General features: G+C 62.3%; 2 protein-coding genes across 9 annotated transcripts in view; one reads left to right on the top strand and one right to left on the bottom strand.

The window, feature by feature from the left end:
• TECPR2 (tectonin beta-propeller repeat containing 2) overlaps positions 1-5,178 on the top strand; it is a 95,397-nt gene extending 90,219 nt beyond the window's left edge. For 4 of the 6 annotated variants that reach the window (XM_079913194.1, XM_079913192.1, XM_079913191.1 and 1 more), the window contains 4 exons: positions 389-530; positions 893-1,042; positions 1,382-1,524; positions 1,696-5,178. In XM_079913194.1, coding sequence (XP_079769320.1) covers positions 389-530; positions 893-1,042; positions 1,382-1,524; positions 1,696-1,752 — 492 coding nt within the window. In that variant the 3' untranslated portion in view covers positions 1,753-5,178. Of the gene's footprint in view, positions 1-388; positions 531-892 lie in introns of all 6 variants that reach the window. The other 2 variants (XM_079913193.1, XM_079913190.1) reach the window with 2 other exon arrangements.
• Positions 5,179-7,954: 2,776 nt separating this feature from the next.
• On the bottom strand, positions 7,955-12,155 carry ANKRD9 (ankyrin repeat domain 9). Of its 3 annotated transcripts, none has more exons than XM_079914177.1 (3): positions 11,673-11,812; positions 10,632-10,706; positions 7,955-10,054 (listed from the first exon to the last, which is right to left on the bottom strand). In XM_079914177.1, the coding sequence occupies exon 3, from the start codon at positions 10,005-10,007 to the stop codon at positions 9,063-9,065; it is 945 nt and encodes a 314-aa protein (XP_079770303.1). In that variant the 5' UTR covers positions 10,008-10,054; positions 10,632-10,706; positions 11,673-11,812; the 3' UTR covers positions 7,955-9,062. The 3 variants fall into 3 exon arrangements, with proteins under 3 accessions (XP_079770303.1, XP_079770304.1, XP_079770302.1); XM_079914178.1 differs by having other exon boundaries at positions 10,654-10,706; XM_079914176.1 differs by lacking the exon at positions 10,632-10,706 and having other exon boundaries at positions 11,673-12,155.
• Between the last annotated feature and the right edge of the window lie 218 nt (positions 12,156-12,373).

Below are 12,373 nucleotides of genomic sequence, written 5' to 3'. Positions count from 1 at the left end.
GACCCTCAGGCCAGGCCCCCGGCCACCTCCCCTTCCCCTATGGCACCTGCCGTCTGTCGCTGCCCGTTAACGCAGCCCTCCCCTCCTGGCCCGGCATCCCGCAGGTCTCCCCATGTCCTTTCCTTCTCCTGTCACCTGGCCTATCTTTGTTCCCCAGGACATGCAGCACTGAAGAGTTGGGGCTCCCTGCTTGGTGGGAGGTCCCTCAGTCTGGGTCTTCGGGGCGTTTCTATCCCTGTGAGGCTGTGCTCTGGGGACAGGCCTGGTCCCCCCACCCCTTTGCCTGCCGCTCCTGCCGTGCCGGGCTGCCCTGGGCTGTGCGGGAACTGCCCTCCCCAATCATGTGCGCCCACCTCCTTCCCTGAGGAAAGGCCCTTCCTGCTTCCAGCCCGCCGGGGTCGCCCTGGTCAGCGTCCACTCCAGCCCCAGCGACCAGATGCTGTGGGCCCTGGACAGCAGGTGGAACGTGCACGTCCGAGTTGGGATCACCGAGGAGATGCCGGTGGGGACCGACTGGGAGCACGTGCCAGGTAGAGGCGCTGGGTGGGCGGTGGCCACTGCGGCCACACTGGGGCCTGGTTTGTTTCTGAGGCTCTGGGGAGGCAGGTGACAGCAAGCGTCTACCTCAGTGTTCCCCAGCGTGGGCACCCCACAAGCAGAGCGCCAGCCCCGTGTCCTTGGGGTTCCTTGTCGGATGACCGTTTCCGGACCGCCTGGGCTCTGGTCCTCGGGTCTTGGGCTCTTGCAGCCTTGCCGGCCCTGCAGACAGGGCGTCCTTTCCCTGGGCTCCCACTCGGTGCCCAGCCAGGGCGAGAGCAGGCTTGCGGGGAGGGTCGGTCCGTCCCTTCCGCGGCCGGGGCTGAGGGCAGACAGACGCTCCGTTTGCCTGCAGGGTTGCAAGCCTGCCAGCTGGCCCTGAGCGCCAGGACCGTGTGGGCCCGCTGCCCCAACGGGGATCTCGCCCGACGGTACGGCGTCACCGACAGAAACCCTGCCGGAGACTACTGGAAGAAGATTCCCGGGCACGTGACGTGTTTCACAGGCAGGTGCCAGGGCGCTGGCGCTCCCGTGGATGGCGTCGGTGGGGCTCTGGCCGTGGGGTGGGGCTCTGGCCGGGGGCTGGGGCGGTGCTGCTCCCACAGGGCTGGTTCACCCACACGGGAGCCCATCCCAGGGTCACACCTGCCGGGGGCCACGCAGCACCCGGACTCTGCCAGGGTCTCCCGGGAAGAGGACGGGGCACCGGGCCGCTCCCTTGAAGGCCAGGGAAGCCGAGGTGCCGGTCGGGGCGTGCCCGGGGCCCCACCGCTAGGCAGCGCGCGTGCAGACGTGGAGCCGGGCTGGGGAGTAACAGGCGTGCGGCTGGCTCTTGTCCCTGCAGTGACCTTGTCAGACGAGCTGTGGGCAGTGGGCCCCGCCGGCTCCCTCCTGCAGCGGCTGACTAGGACTTTCAGCCACTCCCACGGCGCCCCGAGCAGCCAGGCCACCGCCCCCCACCCCGAGGACCTGGACGACGAGTGGGAGGTCATCTGAAGGAGCTCTCGGCAGGGGGGCCACCGAGACCCGTGTGGCGGACACGGGCGGTTTTGAGTTGCTTGCCCTTGGACGTGCCTCGCCCGCTCTTGTCGGGCACGTCTAGCCAGGTGGGACGCTCCGCTCTTGCTTTCCTCCGTATTTGTTTCCGTCTCATTCCAGAACCCACAGCCTTGGCCGAGAGGTGCGGAGCCGTTGCTGCAGCAGCAGGGCCTCTGACTCGCGCTGAGGCCGTCCCCAGGTGGGACGGCGGCTGCTCCAGTTGCATGCACTGTGGTACCGCCGTCTGCTGTGGTCACCTTCCCCTCGCTGACCGCTCCCGGGCCCGTGGAGCCCAAGGTCAGTGCCGTCCATCCGCCGAATGTGTTCCTGGGATGGCTTCGTCTCCACCACAGGGTCCCCCCACCTCCTCTCTGAGACGCAGGCCCCAGCGCCCATTCCCTGCTGGCCACACCAGATGGGAAGCCAGCTGTGCCAGGACGAGGACACACGCATAGCGACATGCACACGCCACACACACCCTCCCCGCCCGCTCCCAGGGGGCCGGGCTCGCCTCCAGCAGAACAGGAAAGGCCAGTGGGTGACCCGGAATACGGAAGTGTGCGTGTGTATCCGAGGCAGGTGTGGTGGGGCGTGGGAACCTTAGCCATGTTAGTGACATAAGAATGTCATAGGGTGACACTCAGCCCTGCTGCTGGCGACGTCGTGAAAACCAGAAGCACCTTCAGAGGATGAATCTACTAATTCTTGCCTTTTTTGTTGTATTACAAACCTACATGAGATACCTCACTTGAAATCAGATCTTACAAATTTAGAAGAGAAATGTATTTTCTGAAACCAGGGGAAGGCCTTTGATTCCTTCCCCTGGTTTATCCTGAGCCTGCACTGTTCTCGGCTGCAGCTTCAGAGGATGGACACCGCCCTGCGTGTCCTCGATGTGTGGGGCAGCCACGGGACCTGCCTGCTGGCTGCGAGTGGCAGCCAGACATTGTCAGCGGGCATCTGGGTGGGTGCCCAGCGAGGTTGAAACTGGGGCCTGCTGTGGCCACGTCAGACTTCAGTCCATGGGCTCGGCCTGCAGTGCCTACCCTTGTCGCTGGCATCTGAGCTGTAGGACTCTGCAGCCCAGCCAGGCATCCGCCCTGAGCCCGCCACCCCTCCCTCTTGGAGGCAGCCCCACGGAAGGACTCCAGCCTGGCTGCTTTTTTTAGCCTGCCCTTGGCCCGGGGCCCAGTTACTCAATGCCTGTTTGCTACTAAGCAGGTGTGTCCGGGAGCCCCCAGGCCACAGGTGAAGAGCGATAAGATTTGTTCTCTGACAGGACCCAGCTAGCCATGAGGATGGAGGTTTTCCAGGTCTAAATGAGGACAAGATGCTGAAATCCCAGACCTTACTTACTACTTCACTTTTATAGAATGCGTTTTTTCAGAAGTCTGGTGACAGCAGAGGGAGCGCAGGCGGCTGAGGCTCCTCTTCTGCGTATGTTGTGCCTTTTGCCGGGCTCCTCAGATGGCAGAGCTCTCCTGAACCCACGGGACTTTAGTGCAATTAACCCAGTCTAGTTAGTTTGATACTTTTAAACTACTTGTAGCCTCAGTGCTTTGTACAGTTTTTTTTTTTCTTTTTTCTTTTTTAAGTTGTGCTTTGAGACAGTGCAATAAACTAGACTTTTCCGAGCCTAGTCGAGTCTGATGTCTGAGTGGTGAGAAGGTGCCCTGAGTGGGCACTCAGGAAGGCTGTTCCCACTGGTGCTGCAAAGAATCTGCTGCTGGTGTTGCCAGCCCAGCCCCACGGCCAGGAGGGTGTGGGCAGACGTCATTTCGTGACCAGTTTGCCCGGGGGCTGTCCTGGGGGAGTGCCACTGCAGAGGTGGCCCTGGGGAGGACACTGTACCGTGAGGCAGAGCACAGGGCCGCTGTGGGCAGGCTCTGGGGGCTCGAGACCCTGGGCCTGAGTCTTCATCCAGGACACAAAACCAGACACCAGAAGTGCCCTAGTGGAAACCAGCACGTGGAAAAAACATCACGTTCACGACAGCAGCGGGATGTGTCACGTGCCGGGAAACAGCCTGAACAAGAAATGTCAGACTCGGTCGAGAGCTGGCCAAGCTCTACTGAAGACTTCCAAGAGAGCCCGAATTGGGAAGGCAGTTGACATTCCTGATGGAAGACCACAGCCATTGTGCAAAGAAAGACACCAGTCCTCCCAGAGGCATTTATGGCTTTCCCTCAATTTGTCAAAATCCCCACTGGGATTTTCTTTGTTGGGGGTAGGCAGAGAAGAACCCATAAAATAATGTTCATACCCACCGACACCCCCCTTGACTGTGCCAGATATGCTGTGAGGGTCTCACGCGTGCAGCTTCACGTCCTCAGTAGGGCCCTGAGAGGTCAGTACCATTAGCCCCAGTGAGACCCAGAGAGGAGAAGTAACTTGCTTAAGTCAGCACAAGGAGCGCTGGGATTGGAGCCCAGCTCGGTGGGACTCCAGACCTGCGCTGTCTGATGCCACCTCACTGTCTTGAGAAGAAGAAACAGATGAGGATTGCCAGGAGCGATGACGGGGGCCAGCAAACGAAGTGGGATGTGGATGGAAGGGCCAGTGACGTCAGGCAGCCCAGCGAGGTCCACGGGGAGTTAACAAGGTGAAGGCGGCACGCAGGTGAGAGGACGGGACAGTGACTTCACAGTTAACTGATGCGGCCCGCTACTTAACCATTCAGACAAACATTAAGTGGATTAAAGAGTCTTAAAACTAGGGGGCAAAAAACTATCTGATTTCTGGATGGCAAGCACTTTCTGAACTCAAAAGTAGTGGGAAAAGTCAGAGGAAAATACTATATAGATTTGATTTCTTCAAAATATAAAGATGCCGTGAATTAAAAACCCCGCATAAAACTAGAAGGGGAAATAGTTGCAACAAGTCGGAGGAACACCGAAGACACACATATGGACAAAGGAGATGAAAGGACACTGCTTAGTGCACACCCAGGGCAGGCGTGCACATGGAGCAAGCGGGGAGCCCCCGTTGGCACGGCCCTTCTGGGAAAGCCACTGGGTCCAGCAGCAGCCTTAAAACCCTCAAGTCCCGGAACTCCTACTTCTGGAAGCCTGTCCTCAAGAACAAATCCTAAGTCAGGGTTAAACATACGGCACAGCATCGTTTGTAATTGTGAAACACTACAAACAACTGACATTCGGGAGCATTCCTCTCATGAAACCATATGCAGATGTTAGAAAGCACGTGTCTTCCCGGGGGATGTACGTTCTGAGCAGTCTGTCATGCAGTTTCATCATAGCAGCGTTAAGTCTCTTGGGCGTGGTAATGATCACGTGAGTTTGTAGGCGATCATACCTACAGGGAGAGGTAGATGATGCCAGTGGACACGGTGTACTCTGCTAACTTTTGGTGGGTTTGCAATCTTTTTCATAATTCCAGGGCGCAGAGGAGGGGCAGAAAGACACTACCCAAGCAGCTGGTCATGGTGGTCCCCTGTAGTGTGCACCTTTTTGTATCTTTTGAATTTGAGCCATGTAAATGTGTTATTTATTCCAAAAAGAAATAAAGTTCACATTTTAAAGCCTCAGTTCTCTCTAACGTCAGCTCTATCGTATCAGCGCCAGCTGAATCAGATGTCACAGAGTAAACACCAGAGGCTTCCCAAAAATCGTATTTACACAATGTTTTACAGTGAACGGAAATGCTTACTCTACAGTAAGTTTTTAAATACTAGATTTGAGCTGATGTCATGTGAAAAAGTATGCATAGAAAAAAAATTTGAACATATGTATATATGTACATAGAGAAAAACAGAAGAAAATACACCAAATGCTAGTAGCAGTGGTTGTCTGGGTGGTGGGATGCCGCCAGGCAGGCGGGCAGCCTCTTTACCTGGGAGCTGCATGGAGGGGCCCCTGCCACATCCTGCCCTGGATTTCTCTGCACAGTCCGAGCGTTCTACCATGAGCATGCATTCTATCAGCAGAAATTCTTTATAAAAGTCACTGAAGATGTGGGAATTCCCTGGCGGTCCAGCGGTTAGGACTCCTCGCTTTCACTGCCTGGGCCCCGGATTCAGTCCCTGGTCGGGGAACTAAGATCCCGCAAGCCGCACGGTGTGGCTTAAAAAAAAAAAAATCACTGAGGGGCTTCCCTGGTGGCGCAATGGTTGGGAGTCCGCCTGCCGATGCAGGGGACGTGGGTTCGTGCCCCGGTCCGGGAGGATCCCACATGCCGCGGAGCGGCTGGGCCCGTGAGCCATGGCCGCTGAGCCTGCGCGTCCGGAGCCTGTGCTCCGTGGCGGGAGAGGCCACGGCAGTGAGAGGCCCGCGTACTGCAAAAAAAAAAAAAAGAAAAAAAAAATATCACTGAGGATAGAAATCTCTTCTCTTCAGCCTCTGCCTTGGCTGGGATGCTTACACGCGTGTGGACATGGTCACGACCCTCAAACCACACGCTCAAAGGCTGTGCGTTTGTTATGTCAAGTATGCCTCAATGTTAAACCGTAGCAGGACAAAACCAGTCACCGTGGAGCAGGGCTGCTTCACACCCACACACTTCTGGAGCAGAAGCCTTCCCCAGCCGTGCCTGTTTCCCCTCCATCCCGACTTCAGGAAGCACCCTTGTTCTGAACAGGATTTCAGGTAACTTAGGAAACTGCTCTCAATACAGTATTTTAAAGTTGAAGAAACTGACAGGAAAGGAAATCAGTGGGAATATCGAGGTAGTGGGGTAAGTTAGCACACAACACGGCCAAAGTGGGGGCAGAGCAGGGGCCTTGTGGCCACAGGCCATCACAGGGCTGTGTGTCCCTTTTGGGCTCCAGGCACAGGGTCACAGTACCTTGGGGACGAGTGGCCCAGCCTTCTCTGTCCTCCCCGACAGGTGTCTGGGGTGCAGGGATTCTGGCCCCCAAGCTCTCCAGAGTTGGAAGTTCACTGGGCCCCTGGGCGGGCATGGCAGGGGCAGTACTGGCAGGAGTGGGGCTTTCCTTAGACAAGGTTCATGGAATGAAGGAAGTGAACAAACGAACCAAGGCGCTTTGCCCCAGACACGTGGGCCTTGTCCCAGGCAGAGCCACTGCCTTTGAGGAGCCATCAAGGCCGCCTGCCAGCAGCCAAGAGCTGAGTCTCCTGGCGGACTCGCCCTCCCCAGGCCTCCCTGCTCATCGCCAGGGCGATGTGGTGACGGGGTGCTGGAGGGCCCAGGGGAGCGATAAGGCCAGTGCTGAGGCCCGCCTGCCCGCCCTCACTCGGCCGGCCGGCAGCAGCGGCCAGATAACCCTGAGGCTTCTCGCCCTGCACTGTTGCCCTGGGTTCTCTGCTCCCACGGACGCCTGGGGTGCCCTGGGCCAGGGGTCCCCAGTGGGACTCAGGCCCCGCTCTGCTGCCACAGGGCTTCCTCAGCCTTCCCTGTGGCTCCCTGTCCCACCCGGCCGCGGCCAGGACACCCGGGGCTGACGCCCCCCGCTGCCGTCCTGCCCTGCACCCCTCCAAGCTATGAGCTGTGCTCCGGGGCTGGGCCCCCTGCTGTGGTGCCCACAACAACTCCTGCCCGGATCCTGCCCTGCGTGCCAGGACCAGCCCAGGGGCTGCCTCCTGCTCCCCGGACAATGGGTTCTGTGGGGTCCCCGCCAGGGAGCCCCCCCAACCTTGCATCACCCCATCCCCAGCCCAGGGGGCTCAAAGGAGTTCATCACCAAAGGGGCAGCTGTATGTCTAGCAGGGAAGCGGATGGGGGCCTAGCCCTGGGCCTTGGGCCAGGAGGGCTGACCCCACAGAGGACAGAGCTGGGACCTGGGAGACATGAGGGGAAGTCCGCATGCCCAGGTCCCCCGTCGGGTGCCCAGGTTCTTTCCAGGCAGAAGCTGCTTGGGCACGAGGGCACCAAGAGTTCCCAACATCTCCCTAAGCCCAGAGCCCAGAAGCCACGGAGACCTGCTGCTCTGGTCTGCCCTTTCCACCTCCTCCAAAGGAATGCACCCTCCCCCAGCAACGCATCCCCGGTTAAGAACCAGGGGACTCCTGATGTCCCAAGTTTTAAGCTAGAGATGCTAGTATCCACTGCCCCCAAGTGTCAAGGTTCAGAAAGGCTGTTTAACTGGGCCAGGACACACAGCAGGAGGGGAGAAGCCCTCGCTGCCACCCAGAATCTAGGATCAGCACCGGGCCGTACACCCCTCCATCCCCCCCTCCTCCCCACCAGGGCTGTGTGCCCACCCACCCCACGCTTCCCAGCAACGGGGGTCACATCCTTGCCAGGGCAGGTAGGGGGCTTGGAGATGCTCCAAAGCCCCTTTGTAAGCAGGTGGGGACACTGAAGCCCAAGGCAGGGGTTTCTCCAAGGTCACCCTCAGGGTGGGTGGCAGCTGCAGACCAGAACCAGGCCCCCTGGCAGAGCTTCCCGCTGCCCAGGCCCCTTCCACAGCCCCCCTCTGACGGCCCATCACCCTGGACTCTGCCACCACCACCCAAAGCCCCTTCGGCCCCCAGGCATGCCCCCCTCGGGGACACAGGGGGCAGGGTGGGCAGTGGGCGCCCCCAGCCAGGCGGTCACTGTTCATCGGGCAGATCGTTAGCCCTCTGCTCCTGGCAGAACATCGTGGCCCTCCAGCCCATGCCGGCGCGGGTTGAATTTCACGGCCCAGCAGAATTCCCGGGCAGGACAGCCTGGCCATCCCTGATCCCACGGCTCCTCGGGGCACGGACCCAGCTTCTCAGCCAGGGTCCCTCTGTCCTGAAGGGTCAACCAGTCTCCATCTTCAAAGCCTTCCTGCGGAAACCAGGTCTACTGGCTGAGGCTGGAGGGCCCACCCACGGGATGACGCAGCCACCCCCGTCAGGAGCCCCAGGATTAGGTACCTGCTAGTCGCCAGAGAGAGCCAATGGGGCGACTGCGACAAGTCCAGGCCTGGGCTGCTTTGGGGAGGGGGCGGTCCCAGTGACAGCCGAGGAGGAGGCAGGTGGCCAGTACGGGACGGGGGCAAACAGGAGGCACAGCCTGGGTCCTGCCCTCCACACCTCGGGACCTGAGGCCCAGCCCCACAGGGGAGTCGAGGCCCCACCTGCTGACGGGGCAGAGAACCTCCACCCAGCGCCCACGGGCGGTTCCCTCGGCCTCCAGGCCTTTGCACCCGCCGTCCCCCTGCCTGGACACGTCAGTCCACCCCCCTGCACCTGCCCAGCTCAGCTGTCTCTCCCTCTGGGACACCTTCCCAGAGACTCTAAATCAAGATGGGAGGCTGCTCCTCAGGGTCTGGGTAGTGAGCTGAGGGCAGGGCCCGGCTCTCAGGCGTCGTCTGACCCCGTAGCCCAGCTCCATCCACACAGGGAGGTGGGGAGCCGAGCACCTCCGGATCCAGAGGACCTGCAGCTCCGGGTCCGCCTGCCCGTCCTGGCCCAGCCCCCAAAGCACGCTACAGACAAAGCAGAGATTCTGCTGTCCAGAGAACAATATATGTAAAGTGCCGGGTACAACGCTCTGAAAAATAGTATTCTCCAAAAATCCAGCACACGGGGTGCCCCCGCGGTCTAGCCCTTGCCCGTGAGGTCCAGTGGCTGTAGGAAGGGCGGCAGCGGCAGCTCGTCCAGGGCCTCGGGGAAGCGGCCGGGCGAGATGGCGGTGACCAGCACCTGCATGGCGCGCGCGAAGAGCGAGGGTGGCGCCAGGCCCGCCAGCCACTGGAACTTGTCCTCGCCCAGCAGCCGCTGCCAGCGCGGCCGGTCGCCCAGCAGCTCGCGGCGGGCCGGGCCGGCTGCGTCCGCCGGCGTGTACAGCGCCAGTAAGTCAAGCAGCAGCAGGCGGCGCTGGCGCGGCTCCCCGGGCGCTGGCGCCCCGACAGCGGGGGCGGCCCCGGCATCACGGCCCAGCTGACGCAGCAGCAGCTCGAGCGGCGTGAGGCCGCCGCCGTCGCGCAGGCCGGGCGAGGCGCCGTGGCCGAGCAGCAGGAAGAGGCACTCGGGGCGCGCCAGCTCGCAGGCCACGTGCAGCGACGTGCCGCCGCCCTCCACGCGGCTACAGCCTCGCCGGTCGAGCAGGCGCGCGCGCTCCTCGGCCGGGAAGTCGCGCACGGTGCGCAGAATGCGGCGCAGGATGCCCACACGGTTGTAGCGCACGGCCAGCGCCACGTGCGGCCCGGGCGCCGCGCAGCAGCGGAAGCCGGCGCTGGGCGGCGCGAGCGCGCACCGCGGGAACGTGGCCAGCAGGTAGTGCGCATACGCCTGGTGGTCGTGCACGAGGGCGTAGAGCAGCGCCTCCGACGGCGAGTAGGCGGCGGCGCGCCCGCGCTCGTCCCAGTGGAAGGCCTCGCTAGCGCGCATGTCCTCCAGCAGCCACACGGGCAGCAGGTCGCGAACGGCCTGGTAGAAAGCGAACGACGACTTGCGACACTGCTTCTGCGCCCGCGAGCGCGCTGCGCCCGCGCCCTCGGGCCCGCCGTTCGCGCCGCCCCCAGGCCGCCGCGTGTCCCACGGCATGCTGGCGGCGCCTCCCGGTCTCACGGCATGGGCCTGGGGCCGACCACCTGCGGGCAGAGGGAAGCGCGGTGAGGGTTGAGGGTTGAAGTTCCGGGCGGAGAGGGGTCTCCCGTCCAATCTTCACACAGCCCCACCTGTCCGGCCCTCTCTCGTACCTGCCCCCAGCCTCCGACCGGCCCTCCCAGTCACTCCTCACAGCTTCCCTTCTCTCCCAGGCCCTGAACCACCTCCCACATCCTTGATCTAGCTGCGCCTGGTCGCCCTCCCCAAAACTGTCTTGTTCTCCGGTACCTCTGCTAAAGATGCCCTTCCCTGTCCCTGCCCTCACAGCCCCAGCTACCGTCAAGGCCACACAGAAACCCCACACCCCGTCCAGCCCAGGGACCCACTGGAAGAGTTCCTGCTCCCACCTGTGAGAGCTGCACCCAACTCCAATCAAGGGGAAAGCCAGGTAGGGGACTAGGAAAGCTGCATCCCACATCTCAAGCTGAGGCAAATCTTTTCTGTAGCCCAAGCTCCCTATCCCCAGCCCCATCTAACCTTGACTCTGTCATCTGACCCCCGACTGCGGTCGAGGGCCCTACCCCAGGCCAGGCAGGGTCAGAGTTCTAGACTCAGACCTACCTGGCTAAAGCACCGCGATTACCTAGTTCTGTGTAGGTGGGTGTATTACTGTTGCCTGAGCCTCAGCTTCCTCATCTGTAAGAAAGAGGGAAGGCAGTCTGTGAGCCATAGCAGGAAGTGGGGGCCTCTAGCCTTCCACCCAAACATGGTGTTTACTGGATGTCACCGCCCCTAGCTCCTGGGAGGAGGCAAGAGGATGAAATCAACCTAGAAACTGGCGTGTACACTCTTCACAGTCTGTAAATCCCCTCCAGGTCTGCTAGTTCCCTGAGTCTTCCCAATGACTAGAAGAAGCAGGTACTGTCATCCCATTTTCCAGTAAGGGACAAACTTGTCCAAGGTCAGTCGGCAAGTCATGGTAGAGACAGGCCTGGAACCCAGATCTCCTAACTCCTATATCGGGCTCATTCCAGAAGTGGGGGGACCCCCAACCCACAGGGAACCCAGATTGAGCCCTAACCTTGCCCTCTGAGCCCCCTGCGCCAACCTGAGCCCTGACCTCCAACCCCTGGCCCTGGCCCAAGCTCCCCACTGCGTTTTCTCAAGGGTAAGCCCTTGGTCAGAAGGGACCTGGGTCAGCGGATAAGCTGCGTCCACACACACTGGGTAACTAAGTTACAGAGACGGGCACAGGGGTTGGGGGCTGGAGCCACAGCACCCTTTTGGGGACACCGTAACTGGAGCACCACGCCTGGGTCTCCGCGCCCCGGGTGCACCCTGTGCGGACACTGGGAGCGGGGCAGGTTACGTAAAGTTGAGCCGCCCCACGTCACCGGGCAGCGAGTCACGGTCGCGGCTCAGTGAATGGGGGGTTGGGCCACCGAGGGCAAGGCCGCGCGCCCAGGGCCGCCCGCCAGTTTCTCCCCGTCCCCTACTGGCGGCACGGCCGGATCCCGGGTGGCCGCGGGTCGCGGGTCGAGGCCAGAGTGTCTGCGGGCCGGTGGCCGGCGCAGCGAGGGCTGCACCTGCGTGCGCGTGTGTCTGGGGGGGATGAGGGGGGCGGCGGCTACACGCCGAGCCGGCCGAGGAAGGGGGACTCACCGTGGGGGTCGGAGGGGCCGCTGGCCTGGCGTCCCCGCCCCCGCTGCGGGCCGGAAAGCTTGCTGGCCCCCCGCGGGTCGGCGCGCAGGCGAAGCTCCCAGGACAGACGGACGGGAGGGTGCCGCCGGCGCCCGCGCCCGCCGCAGCCGCGCTCTGAGCCGCCGCGGCCAGACCGCTGGGCGGCGGTGCCGGCGCCGGCGGCGGGCGGGCGAGCGGCGGGCGGCGCAGTGCGGCCCCGGCCGGGCAGGACCGCGGGGCCGCCCGCCGCCGCCATTGGCCCGCACTGCCGGCCCCCGCCACCACCCATTGGCCGCCGCGCTGCACCATTGTTACGTCACCGGTCGGCGGGCGGGGCGCCCAGGGGGACCCGCGGAAAAGTTGGGAGAAACTTGAGGGCGCGCGGGGGGCGGGGCCGGGATGGGGCGTGAACGGGGCGGGGCTCCCGGAAACCCGAGTGGCCGGCGAGAAAAGGCTCCGGGTTTGGAGCTCCCGGCGACGGGAGACCCGCGCCGGGAAGGGCCCCTGGGCCCCGCCTGCTGTGCCCCGGCTCAGTGGGAGACTGGGCGCGCACTTAGGCGCTCCGGCTCCGCCGAGCGTGACTTTCTTCGGCACCCCACGAGTCGTATTCCACATCCCCTTTACGCTGACCCTCTGTGACCTTGGGGATGACCTCCTCCGGGACTTTTCTGGGACTGTACATG

Source organism: Stenella coeruleoalba (assembly GCF_951394435.1).
Source record: "Stenella coeruleoalba genome assembly, chromosome: 2".
NCBI classification, from domain to species: Eukaryota; Metazoa; Chordata; class Mammalia; order Artiodactyla; family Delphinidae; genus Stenella; species Stenella coeruleoalba.
Note: the sequence above shows the minus strand (reverse complement) of the source record. Positions and strands in the feature narration are given on the sequence as shown.